The 23,640-nt window shown below is 37.6% G+C and overlaps 1 protein-coding gene across 1 annotated transcript in view; it reads right to left on the reverse strand.

Annotated features, from left to right (window-relative positions):
- LRRIQ3 (leucine rich repeats and IQ motif containing 3) overlaps nt 1-23,640 on the reverse strand; it is a 343,148-nt gene that overhangs the window by 50,516 nt on the left and 268,992 nt on the right. The window contains exon 5 of the mRNA XM_007949630.1: nt 21,549-21,678. Coding sequence (XP_007947821.1) covers nt 21,549-21,678 — 130 coding nt within the window. The remainder of the gene's footprint in view (nt 1-21,548; nt 21,679-23,640) is intronic.

Consider the following 23,640-nt stretch of genomic DNA (forward strand, 5'->3'; position numbering starts at 1 on the left):
GGGTTTCCGAGGCAGTATCACTACGGAAGTAGGATTGCCCAACCTTCCTTCCGAGGAGTGGCTGGTGGGTTTGAACCGTCAGCCTTCTGGTGAGCAGTCAAGTGCCTTAGGCAATATAAAATAAAACTAGAGGGATAATAGCCTTAAATTAAAGAAGATAAAATCATCTATTTATTACAAGTTAACTAATTCATAAAACAGAGAGAATGGCCAGACTTCGTCTATCATTCTTTGGGCATGTTACCAGAAGGAACCATTTCCCAGAGTGGAAAACAAGAAGACCCTTATAGAGATGGAATGACACACTGGCTGTGATAATGATGGGATCAAACAGGACAATGATTGTGAGGATGTTGTACGATGGGGTAGTGTTTTATTCTGTTGTAACAGGGTTGCCTATGCACAAAAACAATAGTTAGTAAAATAGTTATTCTGGATTCTACTTACAACAAAAACAATCAGAAGCTCACATATTATGAATAATACCAAAAGACTGATTTATTTGATAAGATAAATGAGAAGATAAGCACTTAACCTTATTCATAAGCTAACAGTAGATGCATGGGTTTTTTTAACTTCATATTTATCTAGGATTTCCACTGAATCATGTAGTATCATAACTGCCATATGCCAGCTCTATGAGGGCAGGGTTTTATATGTTTTGTTTACTGTTGGTTTTCTAATGCTTACACCTGAAAGGAAGAAAAGTAGAGAGAGAAGGGGAGAGGGTGAAAGAAAGCAAAAGTAATAACCTAAAATGTAGTCAAAAGAAATCTAAGTATAAAGACACAATCTCTAAATTGAAAAAGCTGTTGTGGGGTGGGAGGAAGAAGTTAAAGCATCTGGCCTGTGATACATTTATTCTTTTTATAGGGTGCATGTTCCTAGGAAAAGGAAAGAAGGTAGGTAATTTAATGCTATCTCCTTGTCAGCTGGAACTCCAGAAAAATAGACAATGATATTTCTAGGAGTAAGGGACCATTATCTATTGAACATCTTTAGTAGTACTGTCCCTGGCTAAAAGATTGCTTTAAAGGTACATTCTCTGAAAAATGTCATATAAACTATACAACTCTCTGATATATGAAAGAAAAATATTTCATAATTTAAACACTAACTTCTGTGTGAGGGAAACTCATGAACCTCTCTAGAGACTCCACTTATTGTTCTAGGCCACAGGTATTCGTTCTCAAGGGATGGCAGGCTCTGCAGAGCCAGCCACCTTCAATTTTACAGATAGCTCCCTGCTTCAGTGGACCTTTCTGATTATTGGTATCCTTGAAATTATTAGTAAAATTTGATTCTAGGGTAATAGGTCTGATTTGTTAAGTCTAATCTGACAATCTAATCATGTTAACGTAGTCTACGGATAAGAGAAAGTGAGAATGGTACATAAATTGTATAACCATGTATCACCCAAATTGGTATACCTTTGAGATGAAAGGCATTGCTTTTAATATTTACAATAGGCATTAAGTGTGACTTTCCAGGTAAAGACTGGGGCATGTGGTTATTGTACAAATAACTATGAGTCCTTCATTCATTAGTGTTATTTGCTTATGTGATAAATAAATAATTTAAAATCTTTGCCCATTTTAAATGTCTCAGTGAGAAAGTTGAATGGCAAAGTATGATCCCAAATACAATTTGCAATATTTAGCAATTTCTGCATTATTATGGCTGACCTTATATTAAAAATACAGATTAGAAAATGCATAACATGATTACATGAATTTTGAATTAAACATTAAGAAATAGCATATTATTCTGTGGATTGTTTGCTTATGAGAATAGTATTTTAAAGTTGGAATTATGGTAAACAGATGATATGAATGACAGTCAGGTTAATTTTTATTCTGTCAGAATGTTTGCACATTTCATATGCTTAAGGGAATCTTACACAATTCCTAATGTTTAGGAGTTTATTTGGTAACATTAAAATATACCCCAACACTCATCTGTTTGTCGTACTGGAGGGCCTTGAGTGTAGTTGTGAGTTTGGAGGTTATGAGATCAGTATTTCAAATACCAGCAGGGTTACTCATGGTGAATAGGTTTCAGAACTTCCAGACTAAGACAGACTGAGAAAGATGGGGCCATCCACTTCTGAAAGAATTGGTCACTGAAAACCTTATGAATAGCAGTGAAACACTGTCTGATATATTGATGGAAAACTTGATGGATGACCTTGAAACGTTGTATGATATAGTGCTGGAAGATGAGTCTTCAAGTGGGAAGACACTCAAAATATGATTGGGGAAGAGCTGCATCTTCAACGTAAAGGCAACCTTAATGATGTAGATGGAGTAAAGCTTTTTGGACCTTCATTTGCTGATGGGGTATGATTCAAAATAGGAATAAAGAGCTGCAAACATTCATTATTAATTGGAACGTAAAATGTTCAAAGTATGAACTTAAGAAAACTGGAAGTTGTCAAAAAATGAAAAGGAACACATAAAGATCAATACCTTGGGCATTAGTGACCTGAAGTGGATTGGTATGGGCCATTATGAATCAGATCATGATATGGTCTACTATGCTGGGAATGAAAAATTGAAGGGGAATGGTGTCACATGTTCATCATCAAAAAGAATGTTTTAAGATGTATCCTGAAGTACGATGCTGTGAGTGATAGGACAATAGTCATGTGCTCACAAGGAAGAACAGTTAATATGACTGCTCTTCAAATTTACATACTAACCACCAAAGCAAAAGATGAAAAAACTGAAGACTTTTACCAACTTCTGCAGTCTGAAATTGACCAAACATGTAATCAAAATATATTGATAATTACTGGTTATTAGAATGCAAAAGTTGGAAATGAATAAGAGCCACTGGTAGCTGGAAAATATGACCTTGGTGATAGAAATGACACTGGTGATTGAATGTCAGAATTTTGCAAGACCAATGACTTACTCATCACAAATACAATTTTTCAACAACACAAACATCAACTATATATGTAGATCTCACAAGATGGAATACACAGAAAACAAATCAACTACATCTGTGGAAAGAAGCAATGGAAAAGCTCAACACCTTCAGCCAAAACAAGCCAGGAGCTGACTGTGGAACACACCATCAATTGATCATATGCAAGTTCAAGGTGAAGTTGAAGAAAATAAAAACAAATCCATGAGAACCAAAATATGACCTTGAGTATATCCCACCTTAATTTAGAAACCATCTGAAGAATACATTTAATCCATTCAACACTAGTGATGGAAGACCAGATGAGTTGTAGGAAGACATCAAGAACATTATACATGAAGAAAGCAAAAGTTCATTAAAAAGACAGGAAAGGAAGAAAAGACCAAAATGGATGTCAGAAGAGATTCTGAAATTTGCTCTTGAACAGAGAGTAGCTAAAGATAAAGGAATAAATGTTGAAATAAAAGAGCTGAACAGAAGATTTCAAAGGGCAGCACAGGAAGACAAAATATGAAGTATTATAATAAAATACACAAAAACCTGGAATTAGAAAACCAAAAGAGTAGAATAAGCTTGGCATTTCTCAAGCTGAAGGAACTGAAGAAAAAACTCCAAGCCTCAAATTGCAATGTTGCTATTGTTGTTATGTGCCGTCAAGTCAGACCTAACTCATAGTGACCACTCCTTGGGTTTCCGAGGCAGTGTCACTACAGAAGTATATTGCCCCATCTTCCTTCCGAGGAGTGGCTGGTGGGTTTGAACCTCCAGCCTTCCTGTTAGCAGTCAAGTGCCTTAGCCACTATGCTACAAAAACTCCCCAAATTGCAATACTGAAGGATTATATGGGCAAAATATTGAAAAATGCAAGAAGCATCAAAAGAAGATGCAAAGAATACACAGAGTCACTGTATTTAAAAGAATTGGTCAATGTTCAATCATTTCTGGAGGCAGCATATGATTAAGAACCAATGGTACTGAAGGAAAAAGTCCACCTCTACTGAAGGAATTGGTGAAAAACAAGGCTTCAGGAATTGGCACAGTGCCCACTGAGATGTTTAAGCACAGGGATGCAGTTCTGGAGGCATTTATTTCTCTACACCAGGAAATTTAAAAGACAGCTGCCTGGTCCACTGACTGGAAGAGATCCATATTTGTGCCCAGTCAAAGAAAGGTGGTCCAATGGAATATAGAAGTTATCAAACAGTATCACTAATATCACACACAAGTAAAAGCTTGCTGAAGATAATGCAAAAATGGTTGCAGCAGTATATTAACAGGGTACTGCAGGAAACTGCAAGCTGGATTCAGAAGAGGACGTGGAACTATGGATATTATTGCTGATGTCCAATGGATCTTAGCTGAAAGCAAAAAATATTGGAAAGTTGTTTGTATTTTATTGACTATGCAAAAGCATTCAACTATGCATATCATAACAAATTATAGATAACAATGCAAAGAATGGGAATTCCAGAACACTTAATTGTGCTCATGAGGATCCTGTACATAGACCAGAAGGCTGTCCTTTGAACAGAACCAGGGAATACTGCATGCTTTAAAATCAGGAAAGGTATGTGTTGGGGTTGTATCCTTTCATCATACTTATTCAATCTGTATAGTGAGCAAATAATCCAAGAAGCTGGAGTATATGAAGAAGAACAATGCATCAGGATTGGAGGAAGACTAATTAACAACCTGTGATATGCAGATGACATAGTTTTGCTTGCTGAAATTAAAGATGACTTGAAATACTTACTGATGAAGATTAAAGACTACAGTCTGCAGTATGGATTACATCTCAAGAAAATGAAAATCCTCACAACTGGACCAATAAGCAACATTATGATAAATGGAGAAAAGATTGAAGTTGTCAAAGATTTCATTTTACTTGGATGCACAGTCAAGACTCATGGAAGGAGCAGTCAAGAAATGAGCTGTCATATTGCACTAGGCAGATCTGTTGATGCAAAAAAAAAAAAAAAAGCCTCTTTAAAGTGTTGAAGAGCAAAGATGTCACTTTGAAGTATGATGTGCACCTAATAGGAGCTCTGGTAGTGTAATGCCTAAAGCACTTGACTGCTAACCAGACAGCTGGTGGTTCAAACCCACCAGCCACTCCTTGGAAGGAAGATGGGGCAGTCTACTTCCATAGTGATACTGCCTTGGAAACCCAAGGAGGGGTTGCTATGAGTCAGGTCCAACTCAACGGCACATAACAACAACAACCCAAACCACAGTATTTTCAATGCCCACTGTTTTAGTTACCTAGTGCCTCTCTGACCAGAATATAGCACAAATGGGATGGCTTGAACAAACAGGAGTTTATTTTCTTACAGTTCTGGAGACTAGAAGTCTGAGTTCAAAGTGCCAGGCTCTAGGGGCTGGATGAAAGCCCCTCGATCCTGGGCTTCAGCTCTGCCTCTTGCTCCTGGCCCACTGAAGCTAGAGGAATCTCTCTATTCAGACAGCTGCTAGCTGCTGAGGCTGACAAACCCAAGGTCAACAAGTGAAAAGGCACAATCCTGATATTACCAAACCACACTACTGGCAATTGATTCAAGTCCACTGAAAGTCCCAAGACTGGCAGAGCATGGCAGTCTGCTGAAAAATGACTTGGCTACGTTGCAGGATTCAAGCATGCCATCAGATGGAGACCTCCCTCAAAGTTGCTTCATAAAGCAGCTCCTCAGCTGCTCCTGTAGATTCCACCATGGAGTTAATTACCAACCTTACCATGGGGAATAATTACATCCAGCACCCAACCTCTCAACCTGGCCTAGCCAAGTTGACATACAACCTTAACCACCACAGCCACACCTACATGGACAATGAATAAGAAAGACTGAAGAAGAACTGCCACCTTTGAATTATTGTGTTGGTGAAGAATACTGAAAATACCATGGATTGCCAGAAAGAAGAAAGAACAAATCTACCCTGGCAGAAGTGCAGACAGAATGTTCCTTATAAGCTAGAATAGAGGCTAAGAAGACTTCATCTCAGCCACTTTGGATGTGGTCAGAAGAGACCATTCCCTGAAGGATGTCACACTTGGTAAAGTGGAGGGTCAGAGAAAAATGGTAAGAGCCTCAACGAGATGGAATGCATGATTGCAAAGATGGACTCAAACGTAGCAAGGACTGTGAGGATGCCGCAGGACTGTGCAGTGTTTTGTTCTGTTGTAACAGGTTTACCATGAGTCCAAATCAATTCAACAGCATCTAACAACCACACAATCAACAAAATACATCAAATGTGTAAACGGTAATATTAGAACCATTAACTACTGGGGTGGGCTTGAATTTTAGCAGCATCTTAAAAACTGGAATGCAGACTAAATTACGTGATTGTTGTTTTTATCAACTCTTTTAAAGTTGATGGATGGGACTTAAGAGGACCCATGAAGCACTTGAATTATAAATAAATGAGTATGTGTTCATATGTGCATTTTGGGAAATGGAAGATGTCAGTGCTTTTCTTTTTATCAGATTCTTAAATTTCATTAAATTTGGCTTGGTCACGCCCCCTGCAAAAAAAAATAAAATAAAATAACAATCACTGCTTAAGAGGAATAGTTTCTAGAGGATAAGTCCTCTGAGAGATGGCCCATATTATGAGGGAATAATTGCTCATACCCACGCTCTGATTCATGAACAGGTTTTGGCCTTGTAGAAATGAGGTGCACAGTAACAGACTATACCACTTTGGGAAATATTAACCCTTAGTCATTCACTCAAATATCTTTTATCTTATAAGAAAGGAAGAGTAATTATCTAACCCACTGCCTTTACGAGACCCTCTGTTCTGGTTAAATAGTGCCGCTCTGACAGGAATATACCACAAATGGGATGGCTTAAACAAACAGGAGTTTACTATTACAATTTGGAGGCTATAAGTGCAAGTTCAAAGTGCCAGGCTCTAGGGGCTGGGTGAAAGCCCCTCAACCTTGGGGTCCAGCTCTGCCGTCTGCTCCCAGCCCACTGGAGCTAGAGGCGTTTCTTCACTCAAGACAGCTGCTGGATGCTGAGGCTGAGAACCCCCCCAAGGCTGACAAGTAAATAGGCACAGTCTCAATGTTACCAATCCATACGGCAGGTCATTAACTTAAATCCATTGTAAGTCCCAAGGTCGGCACAGCATAGCAGGCTGCTGAGCAATGACACAGCTACATGCAGGGTCCAAGTGTGTCAGAGGCTAGAGACCATTCTCAAAACTTCTTATATACAGGAAGCAGACCACATACCCAAAGGCAGCTACTCAGCTGCTCACAGTTGATTCCACCATGGAGTTGATTACCAGTCTCATCATGGGGAATACTACTACATCCAGCTGCCCAGCCACTCAACCAGGCCTAGCCAAGTTGACATACAAACATAACCATCACACCCTCCCTCTTCTATTTACCAATGTAAACTCTCTGATAAGCAGTATTAACTCTGCATATAGTGTTTTGATTATTCAAATATTCTGAGTATAATATTCTTATATAATTAATACACAGATGATCAATTTTGGTATTATAAATATCCATAACACTAAAAATGTCTTTGGATCATAATTTAAGATTTCTTTTTTATTCAGGTTGGTTTTTTTTAGTGCATTGTGGTTACTGCAAACATGAAAATAATAGACAATGAAACTCCTCAAAAGAGTTCACTATTGGCACTGTCATTATTTCTTTTTTCCATTCATTCTTCAGCCCTCTCCAACATGGTTCCTAGTTTCACCATTTTACTGAACTTGCTCTTGCCATGGTCACCATCAACTTCCATGTCCCAAATTCAATATACTGCTCTTTTCCCATATTCCAAGAAGTTTCAAATAGTATTCAATACAGTTGGACAGCCCATTATCTTTTTTAAAATTAAATTGTTATTTTTAGTCAGATACAAAATACATACATAATTTGAAAAGACATGCAGCATTATATAGTATAAAATGTAAAACAGGAATCTTTGCTGTACTACTCCTGACCATTTATCACTCCATTGAGTCAGTTACTTTGTTTAGATATTTCTTTTTCAATTTATCATAAAATGTCTCACAGCATGCTTATAGTACATTTCCTTAATTTTTCAGTATTTTTGATATTATCTATTACATTTCTTCTATAATTAATTATAATTCATTACTCTTCAACTTCAAACACAATTTCTTTATATAGAGTTTCATAATTTTAGATTTAGTCAATATCACTTGCATTGTTATGACTATATAAATACCATTAACAGTGGAGAAATAGAGACTACCATGATCACACTTCATTCTTGTAAGTTTTTTGTTTTCCCTCAAGTTAAAATTTTCTGTGTTTTCCATCTGCTCAGTTTTTAGTGCATCTATCATTCATTTATCACCAACCCCCCAGCAGAAATGAAAAGCTTCTCTGAATATATTCAAACACATGAGATAATCTATCAGTTTTATATCTTCTTGAGAATAATGCTCCCATAGTTCTCAGACTTCCTGCTCCCTTCTACTCTTTATTAGTGTATCCTGCCTGATGCTAATAGATTAATGCTGTGCCTAAGATGTTAACTGTACACTATTTATTGTACTGAAAATTGAAAGTTTTTGTTTACAATCATTTAACATTTATGATAGTTGATATTATAGTTGAACAATGTATCATTTTCTCCATAAATTTTTTCACTTCATTATTTTGAAGTGTGACATTTTATATGTCTCACAGGTGACTTAAGAGTGTTCTGTTGTGGCTACTGTGAAAAAAATTGCCTATTGACTTTTTATTGAGTCAGTCCAATTTGTTTGCTTATTTAATTATAATTTGTTTAATCAAATGAAATTATAGGCTCATCAGGGACAGTTGACCTGAGTGCCTAACATAGACTCCCCATGTGTCCTAGACTTCTCAGAGCGAAGTGGTTTGGTTGTAACATGAAGTATGCCAAAAAGGAGCATTCAGAGAACAAGCATTCCAGGAGATTAAGGCAGAAGCTTCAAGGCTTCTTCTGACCTAGCTTCAGAAGACATGAAGAGTCATTTCTCTTGCATTCTGTTGAGTATAACTGAGTTACTAAGGCCAATCTAGATACAAAATCAGAAGAATTAGTTTACACTTCTTGATGAGGAATTAGCAAGGTCACATTTCAGAAAAACAGATAGGAAAAAAGATGCTGTGGCCATCTTTGGAAAATGCTATCTGCCACAAAGAAACTACATATAATTGTTCCTGCTTTTATCATTCTACCATTGTGCTCCTGAACAATTTAGTCTGGTATGTTTTCATCTTGATGCAAAGAAACAAGATCAGAATACAGCATTTTGATTGCTCAAAGAAGAATTTCCTTAAAGTTTGTGAGTTAAAAGAAGAACTTAACTTTTGCACATGTGTAACAATTCTCACTTTGTAGATTTATTAAAGGATAGTTACTAACTTCAAAAAATGGCCTAATTTGACATTTCTGAGCATGTGAATTAACTTAATTGATTGCAAGGAGTGTGTGAAAGTGTATAAATAAGCACCAACAAAGCTAATGCATTAAAACAAAATTCAACTTTGGATCAATGAGGTAGTTCACTCCATACTGAACCTAAAATTCTAAGACCATTACAGTGACATCTATATATGCATAAGAAAAGTCTTAATCATTATTTTGAAACACATAATATGGAAAACTTTGATTAGATTTGAAATTCATTTGTATTAATGTAAGAAATTTCACATAAATTTCAATTTTTACAAATAGTAAAGCTGTTTGACTAGTTATTTCATATTAGCAGTATACTTTAAAGAAATGGAATTAATAATTGTTGCCAAAGCGAGTGAATATTTCTACCAAATGGAGGGGAAAAGGAGATAAATATCATTTTATCTTTCTCACATAATGCACCTTTTCACATTAATGTACTTATGCATAAAACATTTCTCAATAATAATTGTTTTGGTCACCTAGTGCTGCTCTCTAACAGAAGATACCACAAACAGGATGGCTTAAACAAACAGGAGTTTACTCTCTTAGAATTTTGGGGGCTAGAACTCTGAGTTCAAAATGCCAGGCCCTCTCTATGAGTCGGGTCTGACTCAATGGCACATAACAACAAAAACAACAGGGGCTGGTTGGGCAGCTCTGGTAGCATAGTGGCTAAGGCACTAGACTGCTAACCAGAAGGCTGGAGGTTCAAACCCACCAGCCACTCCTCGGAAGATGGAGCAATCTACTTCCGTAGTGATACTGCCTCAGAAACCCAAGGAGGGGTCGCCCCTCAAACTTGGGTTTCAGCTCTGCTTCCTGCTCTCGGCCCACTAAAGCTGGAAGCTTTTCTTCCCTCAGGCAACTGCTGACAAACCCAAAGTTGACAAGTAAAAAGACACAGTCCCGATATTACCAACAACATGGCAGGCCACTAATTCAAGTCCAGAAAAAGTCCCAAGATTGGCAGAGCATGGTAGGTTGCTGAACAACAACTTGGCTACATGCAGGGTTCAAGAGTGCCAAAAAGCTGTAGATCATTCCCAAAGCTTCACCTTATACAGGAAGCAGATCATACCCCTAAAGCAGCTTCTCAGCTACTCATGGCAGATTCCACCATGGAATCGACTACCAATATCACCATGCAGAATAACTACCACCAGCTGCCCAGGCACTCAAAACCAGGCCCAGTCAAGTTGATGTATGAACTTAACTAATACAATAATGATCACAAAAATAAGAGATCTTGATCAAAATTTTTTTTCTAATTATACTAAGCATAAAAATTATAAAGTAAATCATATTCCAAGAAATAAGCTCATTTATTATTAAAGTGCTGTAAATACTTTATTTTGAAATTTCAAGTATATTGCCCCCAATATTTTATGCTCTATTTTTATAATTATATAGAAAATATACTTATTTTTTGCCAACCCCATATACTCCTTGAAGTACTGTCCCATTTACCTCAGTATGCCATACAAATTTTGAAATTTTCAACATATGCCATGACTTCGAAGTTGAGAATGTCTATAGGCTTGCAGAATCGCTCTCAGTCTTATTCACTACTATATCTGCAGTGTACATAGGTACTCAATAAATACTTGTTAAATAAATTTGATACAATAAACATATAATCAGATACATAATGTGTAAGGCCATTTTACTGAATCCTTGTTGACACCATACAAAACTGTCACAACGTATTTACCACTCAGTATTCCCAGCATTGCTCATCTTTGAATTTAGGAGAAATTAGTAAGTAATCCAGAAAGGGTCCGTTTCTCTAACAGAAAGCTATTGTTTAGAATTAACAGCTAAATGAGAGGAGAAAGAAGCTGCCAAACCTCCTAGTTTTCCATACTAAAGTCTGTTGAATCTATATTCGAGAAAAGAAATTATACTCTTCATTCTCATAGGAAAAATATTCTATTGAAGGAAGAAGAGACACTGCCAAGGAGAAAAGGTATTTCTCCTCTTGCATAACTTCAGATGGAATGTATTCAACTATGTAAAAATTAATAAAATCAATTTAAACAGTGCTACATAAAAAGGAGATAATTAAAAATAGGAATTATTACTCAGTGAAAGAAAACAAAAGTAGTTCTCAAATTCTGAATAAATAAAAATCAATACAAAAAAAAAACCCAAAAACTATCTGCCCAAGCTACATCATTAAAATGTCTGGCTGTTTTTTAAATGGCAATTGGCTATGATTCAATTAAAGAAATATAGAAAAATAAAATATTAAATGTACTGTAAATCTTCAAATTATAATGATTTAGATAAGATGCTCTTTTCATTTCCATGGATTTCTTTTAACCTAAGAAATTTGAAAAAATAACGTTGGGAAATAATTCAAGGAATTTTTTTCTTTGCAATATGTTATAATTTTATGTAAAATGGGGCATTCTATAATCTTTGACCTGACAGAAGGAATGACAGATTTTATTAGAGTTCATGGATCTTTCATTCGGTAATTTAACCCAATACATTCATATTCTCATGCATATGATGAAATTATTACATGGTGGGGCATTTTCAGTTCTCATAAGGCAGCATGGTGTAAGATTGGCTGGAAATAGGGGCAGCTCTTATGCTTTTGGATTATGTGACAGTAGGCAATTTATTTTAGCTCTTTAAACTCATTTCCCCCATCTGTAAAACAGAAACAATAAATTAAACAGTACAATATTATGCTATCTAGAATTAGGATTGCAAACAAATTTCAGTTTCCATGATCCACTGGTTGTGGCTGCATAAAGTGTTCATTTGAGGACTTTAACATGAAGCCAGTCAGGGCTCAGCATGATTTATAAGTTATGTCTTCTCTGGTGGCATAGTGCCTAAGACATATGACTGTTAACCAGAGGGCTGGTGGTTCAAACCCAACAGCCACTCCTTGAAAAGAAGATTGGGCAACCTACTTCTATAGTGATACCATCTCAGAAACCCAAAGAGGGGTCACTATGAGTCGGAACCAACTCAACAGCAGTGAGTTTTGTTTTGTTTTCTTTCTAATAGTTCAGATATCACTTCTCTGGTACAGTACAGGTATCCCAAGATTCGATACTCTCTCCTCCCCTACCCTCTAGGTTCCCATTTTCCTTCCTCCCACATAGTTAATATAAAATGTGGACACAAGTAAGCTAAATTTAAAATATCAAATATAGAGTTCAGGATAAACAACCTAGATAAAAATTTTAGGTGTATGTATTTTTCTCTGCTCCCTACTCACATCCCTGTACCATAATAACAAAGGAAGGGAGGACAATGTGAAAAAAAAAGAGGCAAGATATCAGAGACACCACATTAATTTAGAATTTGGAAATGGAAAGCAGATGGATAAAAAGTAACTATCAACAGACGATAGAAAGTTGAAATTTAAGGCTTACTGTGGGGAAGTAAAGAAGAAGAAAGGTGATTCATAAATCAGAATACTAAAAAGCCTGAGAATCTAACGTACTGATGCAAAAAGGGTGTGGGGGCAGCATTTTACCGGCTTTCACTTCACTTCGGGGAGAGAGAATCAGCAGCAGCATCAACAGCTGAAAGTCGATTCCTATGAAGCAAAGGTCAGTCATGCCACTATCCTCCAAACTTCTTGTCAATTCTCATACCAACCATCCCTCCCACAGTACCTTCTACTTCTATGCTGGTTTGATAATTCATTGCAATGGCCTCAAAGAACTCACAGGCAATACTCATGAATATGAGGTTTATTAGGAAAGTAAGGTTACCATCCAGGATTAGAAACAACTCAGGATACAGTTTTTCCATCAGGACAGACTTCTCAGCTGTGCTGCAGGCACTCTTCTCTTTGGCCTTGGTCTCCCTGCTCTGTGGCTCCCTGGCCTCTGCTTTGCTCAGTCAAGTCATACAAAGCTTTTTTAGCTCTGACCATAGGTGCCCAGGGAGCTCTGGTAGCTTAATGCCTAAGGCACTCAAATCCACCAGCCACTCCTCGGAAGGAAGGTTGGGCAATCTACTTACGTAGTAATGCTGCCTCGGAAACCCAAGGAGGGGTCGTTATGAGTCGGGTCTGACTTGATGGCACGTAACAACATAGGTGCCCAGAAAGCATTCCACTCTGCCAGCAAACCTCCTGCCTAAACACTCAGCTTTCTCGTTCCAGGGCCTGGAAGCCCATTTCTCTGTCTCATACAACATGTCTCTGCTGCTGGGGTCTGATGCCACTGCTACTCAAATTTCTCACTATCTCAGAAGAGTGTTACAACTCACTCTCTTTCTCCTGAGTCAAGGAGATTCAGCACAGGGATCTTGGCTCCAAAGGACATGCTCCATTCCTGGCTCTTATTTCTTGATGGTAGTAAGATTCCCCTTTCTACCTCTAGGCGATCCCCACATTAGATTTCCATATCCCCTGTTTGCACAATTCCACCCCCACAAGGGTGCCATATACGTTATTAGCAAACTATCTAATCTCCTTGGTGGGCCATAGGTACCTCACATTTGCATAGTCACACCTAGTCATCTGGTAGGAGTCTCAGATGATGACTACAAGAGCCATATTAAATAATTCATTGCTCTATCATCAATGTATGAAAGAATTGGTGGGAAAACATAATTAGATCACCTGACCTCCTCAGCACCACATTCAACAAGGTGACTTCTTCCCTTCCCTTCATTCTTGCAAAAACCAGAGTTTCTGGATTTAGAATCATCAGGCACATCTATTGAAAGGGGTAAGGTACATGGATGAAAACAAGGAAATGAAATACAAAACGCTGTATAGCCAATGTTATTCTAAAAACAATGGCACGTACTTATATATTGTAGGCAGAGTATCAGAGTATTCCCCTTTAGGAGAAACATCTTATTTCAGGCTCCTCAATAAAAATTCCATGTAATTAACCTAAATTTGGGCCAACTACTCAATAAAACTCAACTACATACCTAAACAGAGTTTCCAACTAGTATTTAAAGTCACTTTTAAATATGAGTGAATAAAAAGGACTTGCAGCATTTTATTTTATTTTTTTTTTAATAATATCATGAAGAATAAAGTAACTTGAATATAGGAATGCAGAGTGCGGAGAACTATTTCCTCCAAAAAATAAACAATCAAATTCAAATAGTACTAATATCCTTAGATATGTAAAGGTTATAGTGCATCTATGAACCAAGAATAATAGTGCTCACATGTGTTTGTGTGTGTATGTGTCTGTGTGTATGTAAAAGGAACAATGAAAAAATATTTGGGGTATTAGAAATATGATTGTAGAAATTTTAAAAAATAGAGAAATGGAAAGATAAAAGAGTAAATCTCTTAGAAATGACACAAATATAAAAAGATATGGGGAAGAATTTTGTATTTTATAAAAAATATGAATATTAGAGGTTCAGAACAGGAATATCCATTGACACAATGGCTGCAACAATGGGCTCAAGTATAATAAGGATTGGGAGGATGATGCATGACTGGACAGTGTTTTGTTCTGTTCTACATAGGGTCAAGATGAGTCAGAGCTGACTCGATGGCACCTAACAACAACAACGTCTGAATAACAGGAATTAGGGAGAGAAAAATTTGAAAAGAGAATAATATGTAGTACATAACACAAGAAAGGAGCTCTGATAGCATAGTGCATAAGGCACTTGACTGCTAACCAGAAGGCTGGTAATTCAAACTCACCAGCCACTACTAGGAAGGAAGGTTGGACAATCTACTTCCATAGTGATACCACCTCAGAAACCCAAGGAGGGGTCTCTATGAGTCAGGTTCTACTTGACAGCACATAACAACAGCAACAACACAAGAAAACTTTTCAGATTAAGAACTAAATGGTAATGGACATCTCAAAGGTAACACTAGGGTTAGAAGATAAGAAAGCAAACTTCTGAAGGAAATTCTATACTAATACAAATTACCAACCAATATGAGAGAAACATAAAGATATGTTTACCACGTATGCATAATTTCTCAGGAATGTCACATAGAAGGCACTTCATTAAAATAAGAAAATAAATCAAGGAACAAGGTATGTAATCTTGGAACAAAGGGTTCCAAAACAGGAAAGAGAGATGGATTTTCAGGATCACAATTCAAGGAAAGTACCAGGATCATAGCTGTAAGAGCAGATTTACAGCTCAACCAGTCATGATTAAAAGAGCCGGATGAAGGGCTCCAAGAGGAGTATCTTAATAAAACAAACAAATCTATGGGGATGTTTGTGGGGTAATGGTGGTTTGAATGAGATGAAAGCTATCCAAACAAGATTAAAAAAAAAAAAAAAAGTTAAATGTTAAAGCAAACATATTCTTAATATAGTATGTAACTCAGCTGTGAGCAGTATTAACATAGTCACAATAATTAGCATGTTCAATATTAGTTAAACCCCAAATAGTGAAATAATTTTAATGGGACAATAGAGGATGTGTGTGTGTAAGTGTGTGTACTGAGGATTTTATAAGAAAATTGAATCTCCATTTCATATGGATCACAAAGGATGTTTCAAGATCTGTCCTGAAATACAATACTGTCAGTGATAGGATAATATCCATATGCCTACAAGGAAGATCAGTTAATGTGACTATTATTCATATTTATGTACCAACCACCAAAGCCAATATGAGGAAATTGAAGATTTTTATCAACTTCTGCAGTCTGAAATTGACCAAACGTGCAATCAAGATGTGTTAATTATCACTGGTGATTGGAATGCAAAAGTTGGAAACAAAGAAGAATCACCAGTAGTTGGAAAATTTGGCCTTGGTGAAAGAAATAATGCTAGAAATCACATGGTAGAATTTTGCAAGACCAACAACTTATTCATTGCAAATACCTTTTTTTCACAACACAAATGGTGGCTATACATGTGGACTTTGCCAGATGGAGTACACAGGAATCAGATTGACTACATTTATGGCAAGAGGTGATGGAAAAGCTCAATATCTTTAGCCAAAACAACGCCAGGAGCTGATTGTGGAACAGAACATCAACTGCTCATATGCAAGTTTAACTTGAAGTTGAACACAATTAAAACAAGTTTCACAAATATGATCTAGAATATATCTCTCCTGAATTTAGAGACCATCTAAAGAATAGACTTGATGCATTGAACACCAATGACAAAAAACCAGAAGAATTGTGGGATAACATCAAGAACATCATACATGACAAAAGCAAGAGGTCATTAAAAAGATGAGAGAGGAAGAAAAGACCAAAATGGATGTCAGAAGAGACTCTGAAACTTGCCCTTGAATGGAAAGTAAGCTAAAGCAAATGGAAGAAATAATAAGATAAAAGAGCTGAATAGAAAATTTCAAAGAGCAGTTTGAACAGACAAAGCCAATTACTATAATGAAATGTGCAAAGACCTGGAGTTAGAAAACAAAAAGGGAAGAGCACGCTCAGCATTTCTCAAGGTGAAAGAACTAAGGAAAAAAATGTAAGCCTCGAATTGCAATATTGAAAGATTCTATGGGAAAATATTGAATGATGCAGGAAGCATCAAAAGAAGATGGAAGGAATATGCAGAGTCACTGTATCAAAAAGAACTGTTTGAAGTTTACCCATTTCAAGAGGTGGCATATGATCAAGAGCTAATGGAACTGAAGGAAGAAGTTGAAGCTGCACTGAAGGAATTGGTGAAGAACAGGGCTCCAGGAAGTGACGGAATACCATTGAGATGTTTCAACAAACAGATGCCCCACTGGAGACACTCACTCAGTTATACCAAGAGATTTGGAAAACAGCTACCTGGCCAACTGACTCAAAGAGATCTGCATTTGTGCCCATTCCAAAGAAACGTGGTCCCACAGAATGTGGAAATTATTGAACAATATCATTATTATCGCACGCAAGTAAAATCTTACTGAAGATAATTCAAAAATGGTTGCAGCAGTATATTGACAGAGAACTTCCAGAGGTGCAGGCTGAATTCAGAAGAGGACGTGCAACAAGGGATATCATTGCTGATGTCAGATGGATCTTGGCTCAAAGAAAAGAATACCAGAAAAATGTTTACTTGTGTTTTATTGACTATGCAAAGGCATTTGATTGTGTGGATCATAACAAATTGTGGATAACATTGATAGGAATGTGGATTCCAGAACACATAATTGTACTCCTGAGGAACCTGTACATAGACCAGGAGGCTGCTGTTCAAACAGAACAAGGGGACACTGCATGGTTTAAAATCAAGAAGTGAGTTTGTCAGGTTTGTATGCTTTTTCCATACTTATTCAATCTATCTGCTGAGCAAAAATCTGAGAAGCTGGACTATATGAAGAGGAACATGGCATCAGGTATGGAGGAAGGCTCATTAACAACCTGCAATATGCTGACAACACAATTTTGCTTGCTGAAAGCAAGCACTTTAGGAGAATAAGCAAGTCATTTAGATATATAAAATTAAGTAACAGAAAAGTCAGTTAAAATTATTGAATGAATTTACCTTTGGGTAGCAGTGGTGCAGTGCCTAAGGCATTTGACTGCTAACCAGAAGTCTGGCAATTCAAACCCACCAGCCCCTCCTCAGAAGGAAGACTGGGCAATCTACTTCTGTAGAGATACCACCTCGGACACCCAAGGAGGGGTTGTTATGAGTTGGATCGGACTCAATGGAAGTGAGTTTTATTGTTTTTTTGGTTTTGAGTAGCAGTAAGACAGGCAGGAAAGTTGGGGAAAAGGAAAAGCCAGGCGAATAACAGAGCAAGCAGCAGAAGCAAGGATCCAGGTAAGGAGAGGGGCCCAGGCCTCACCTCCAAGATGCAGGAAAGCAGGGGAAAGGAAAAGACAGACAGACAATACAGCAAGCAGAAGCAGCAGGGATCCAGGTAAGGGGAGAGGTACAGGCCCTACCCCCAAGGGGCAGGAAAGCAGGGGAAAGGAAAAGCCAGAGGGATGACAGAGCAAGCAGTGGCAGGAATCCAGGCAATGGGAGGGCAGAGAGATTTTGAACAGATAAGGGAGACAAACTTGTCTGTCGGTTTGTTTTACTGTGGTGGCTTGCATGTTGCTGTGATGTGTGAGACTGTGCCACTGGTGTTTCAAACACCAGCAGGGTTGCACATGGTGCACAGGTTTCAATGCATCTTACAGACTGAGACAGACTAGGAAGAAGGAAAAGGCCATCCACTTCTCAAAGAATTGGCCAGGGAAAGCCTTATGAATAGCAGAGAAACACTGTCTGATACTGTGGTACTTAAATTTGTATGTCAACTTGGTTGGGCTTGGTTGAGAGGCTGGGTAGCTGGTGGTAGTTATTGCCCATGATGAGACCGGCAATCAGCTCCATGGTGGGATCTACCACAAGCAGCTGAGTAGCTGCTTTTGGGATGTGGTCTGCTTCCTGCATATAAGGAAAAGCCTTGGGGATAGTCCCTAGTTTATGGCACACGTGGACCCTGCGTATAGCCATGTCATTTTTCAGCAGCCTGCCATGCTCTGCTGACACTGGGACTTACAATGGACTTAAATTATTGGCCTGCCATGTGTTTTGGTAACATCAGACTGTGCCTTTTTACTTGTCAACCTTGGGTTTGTCAGCCTCTGCAGGCAGCAGCTGTCTGAGTGAAGAAATGCCTCTAGCTCCAGTGGGATGGAAGCAGGAAGCAGAGCTGGGCACCACAAGTGAGTGCCTAGAGCCTGGCACTTTGAACTTAGACTTAAAGCCTTCAAAGTGTGAGAGAATAAACTCCTGTTTGTTAAGGCCATCCCATTTGTGGTATATTCTTGTCAGAGTAGCACTAGGTAACCAGAACAGATACAATACCGCACAACTTTATGAATAGCCTGGAAACATTGTCTGATATAATTCAGGACGATGAGCCCCTTAGGTCGGAAGGATCTCAAAATATGACTGGGAAAGAGCTGAATCATCAGAGTAGAACCAACCTTACTGATACGAATAAAGTAAAGCTTTCAAGACCTCCATTTGCTGACATGGCATAACTCAAATTGAGGAGAAATAGCTGCAAACATCTATTAATAATAGGAACATGGAATGTATGAAGTGTGAATCTAGGAAAATTGGAAGTTATCAAAAATGAAATGGAATGCATAAAGATTGATATTCTAGGCATTAGTGAGCTGAAATGGACTGGTTTGGGCCATTTTGAATAAAAAAACTATATGATCTACTATGCTAGGAATGACAATTTGAAGAGAAATAGGGTGGCATTCATCATCACAAAGGATGTTTCAAGATCTGTCCTGAAGTACAATGCTGTCAGTGATAGGATATATCAATACTCCTATAAGGAAGACCAGTTTATACTACATTATTCAAATTTATGCACCAACCACCAAAGCCAAAGATGAGGAAATTGAAGATTTTTATCAATATCTGCAGTCTGATCAATATCTGCAATCAAGATGTGTTAATTTTCCCTGGTGACTGGAATGCAAAAGTTAGAAACAAAGAAGAATCACTGGTGGTTGGAAAATTTGTCCTTGGTGACAGAAATAACACTGGAGATCACATGATAGAATTTTGCAAGACCAACAATTTATTCATTGCAAATACCTTTTTTCAACAAGACAAATGGCAGCTATACAAGTGGACTTTGCCAGATGGAGTACACAGGAATCAGATTGACTACATCTGTGGCAGGAGCCAATGGAGAAGCTCAATGTCTTCAGCCAAAACCAGGTGAAGAGCTGACTGTGAAAGACACCATCAACTGCTCATATGCAAGTTCAACTTGAAGTTGAAGACAATTAAAACAAGTCCATGAGAGCCAAAATATGATCTTGAATATATCCCTCCTGAATTTAGAGACCATCTAAATAACAGATTTGATGGACTGAACACCAATGATCGAAAACCTGAAGAACTGTGGGATGACATCAAGAACACAATCCATGAAGAAAGCAAGAGGTCATTAAAAAGATAAGAAAAGACCAAAATGGATGTCAGAAGAGACTCTGAAACTTGCCCTCAATGAAAGAGGGGAAGGGCTTCAACAAGATGGATTGACACAGCAATGGGCTCAACTATAGTAAGGATCATGGAGCTGGTGCAGGACCAGGCAGTGTTTTTTCTCCTGTGCATAGGGTCACTATGAGTTGGAGACAACCTGATGGCACCTAACAACAAGAAGCAGTAAGAGTGAGTCGGGGGTCAGAGAGCAGAGGACTACTCTTTTCCTTTCATTTCATTTAGTTCATAAGTCTGAGTCATTAGTTGGATAAAAATAAAATTACATTTAAATAAAAGAGATTTATGAAATATGTAACAATGATGGAGAATTAATAAAATCACAAGGCCGATGACAATTAAGAATCTGGCATAGTTAGGCCAGTTTGTATGCAAAGAAGGGAAAATCAACAAAGATAAAGAAACCACTGTAAGTTTTTAAAAAGAAGAAAACTTGAATATTTAAAAGTTAAAAGCAGCTCTTGAGAAAACTGATAACATCTTGCAATTTTACAAAAATGACTTTGTGTGTGTGTGTGTGTGTGTGTGTGTGAAAGCTGGAGGTTGTCAAAAGAAAGAATATCTTTTGGTCGTGAGAGAAAATTTTTTCAGAAAAATTCTACAAAAAAAAAAAAAAGAATAACAGTACATAGTTGAAATAAAATTTTATTAACAATAAGAAAGTATATTTTGGTATTATGAAAATAATTATGTCAAAAGTCTGAAAGAAACGTAATGTTATTTCATAAGATTGGTACTGTTGACAAACTTCTTGACCTTTCTGACATAGTCATTCAGCAACAAAGCTATTAGCTCAATAGCATTCTTGCTAACACCTATGTCTCCTAATTCCCATGTACTCTCAAAACCCCTCCACACAATCACACTGCCATCTAGTCAATCCCAACTCACAGTGACCCCAAGGGAAGAGTAGAATGGCCCCATAGGGTTTCCAAGGTTGTAAATCTTTATGGAAGCAAACTGCCTGCCTCATCTTTCTCCCACAGAGCAGCTGGTGGGTTAAACCACCGACCTTTGGGTTGATAGGCAAATGCATTAGCCACTCTGCCACCAGAGCACATTTGTCAAAAATCAGGTCCATGATATTCATGAAGCAACCCTCTGAATATATATATTTAGAAAATATTGAATGAGATATTGATATTTTATCTAGAGTTCTCAACATACATTTGACAAACTCTAATATCTAGACAAAATTAACACACCCAATTTCTATTATCTATGTTTACCTTTAATCACAAAACTTTGATTTTTAAATATACTTTTAAAAATTCATATAACTAACCTTTTTGAATTAGATGTCTTGATTTTTTTGATTTTATGCCAGTATCTTTTGTTTTTAATTCAGATAAAATAGAGGAAATGTATTTTCTCTGTTCATTAGACCTTGTAAAATCAACTGGAAAATGTATATTCTGTGGAAACAAAACAAAAAGAATGACAATGATGGTTTCTCATATGAATTTTAGAGTTCTCAAAGAGCGCTTGCAAGAACTATGCATTATCAACTGAAAACAGAAATACCATTTGATCCAGAAATTCCATTACTAGGAATATATTCTAGAGAAGGTGAGAACCAGGACACAGATAGACACCCATGTTCATTGCAGCACAATTCACTATAGCAAAGAGATAGAAGCAAGCTGAATGCCTATCAACATATGAATAGATAACCAAACTATGGTACATTCACACAATGGAATACTATGCATCATTAAAGAATAATGAAGAACACACAAATCACCTCACAATGGAGATGAATTTGGAGGACATTACGCTGAGTGAAATAGGTCAATCACAGAAGGACAAATATTGTACGAGTCCATTATTGTAAAAAGTCAAGGAAAGGTTTACTCAGGGAAGGAAATTCACTCTGTTGGTTACCAGAGATGGGAGGGAAAATATTGGCCTTGATGTGGGTCACATGTTGATTTGGGTAAGGGGAGGGGCAATATAGAAAGAGTCTGTGTCCAGCATGGTGACAATGGGGAAAGGGAGCACACAGAAACGTGCATAAATGATACAGACAATAGAAGCAAATACTATTACATGCACAATACTGCATTACCAGTGGCAGCAAACACTAGGCTATGAATAAATGCAGAGAAAGGTGAGAAGATCAGATGAGCATAAGTGAACAGAAATATACCCAAGATCAAGGACAGATTTGGTTGAAGACAGTCTTACATGTGTACTTGTGCTTCAAAATTATACACATACATTAAAGAAGTAACAGAGGACAAGGTTGCAGGAGCTTCTCAGAGAAAACCAAACAGCTTGAGGAAGAGAATCACTGGGCCTGCAGACTTGGGCCCATAGCCTCAGGGGACATCATGCTCAACTGGCACAACACGGTACATAAAAATCTTGTTCTACATTCTACTTTGGTGAGTAGTGACTAGAGTCTTAAAAGCTTTTGAGCAACCATCTAAGATTTAACTATTGGTCTCCTCTCATCCAGAGCAAAGAAAAGTGAAGAAAATCAAAGGCGTCTGGAAGCAATTAGTCCAAAGATATGATGGACCACAAGGACCTCAGCCCTCACAACCCTGAGACTAGAAGCACTAGATAGTGCCTGACTACCAATGCCAACCATTCAGAAAGGAATTAAAATTGGAGATCCTATATAGAGCGGAAGGAAAAATGTGGGAAAAATTTCAAAAAACAAAAATGACTAGACTTACTGGTCAGATAGAGATTAGCAGAAACCCTGAGACAATGGCCCAGGGTTATCTTTCAGGCTTGGAAATGGACTCACTTCCATGGATTGGCTTTCAGCCCTATAGTAGAAAGACCTACAAGCAGAACACTTTCTCTATCGATATGCACCCACCTACCCTAGGAAAATGCATGCCTTAGATCAATCAGCCATGAGAATGAGGGGCATCATTCACACAGAGGGAAAGCTGGACAGATAGGAATACATAGATAAGAAGGGCACAGGGAAGGAGTAGTCAGAAATAGGAGAGGAAAGGAGAGTTTTTTATGGTTGGGAATTATAATCGGGGCCATGAAATAAAATGTGCATGAATTGTGGAGAACAAAATGAATCTGCTATGTAAATCTGCACCCAACTCACATTTGGGAAAAAAAAAAAAAAAAAAAAAAGAATGAACTATGTATTATGACTGATTTTCATCTTAAAACAACAACAAAACCTGTCACATAGGCAGAGTTAAGATAATAAATGAAAAAAGAACTCTATTGATGGAAGATGGCATCTTAGTAACAGATCATACCTGAACCGTTTTCCACAGAGATTTAGGCAAACTCAACGAAACAGACACAATGATCCTGAAATTATGAGCAACTAATGAGAGGATAAAGTATTAGATCAAGTGAAAATAGGAAAAGGAGCAAGGCCAATAACTGGGGGG

Source organism: Orycteropus afer, unplaced genomic scaffold, assembly GCF_000298275.1.
Source record: "Orycteropus afer afer isolate SDZICR_OR568_19922 unplaced genomic scaffold, OryAfe1.0 scaffold00248, whole genome shotgun sequence".
In the NCBI taxonomy this organism is placed as follows: domain Eukaryota; kingdom Metazoa; phylum Chordata; class Mammalia; order Tubulidentata; family Orycteropodidae; genus Orycteropus; species Orycteropus afer.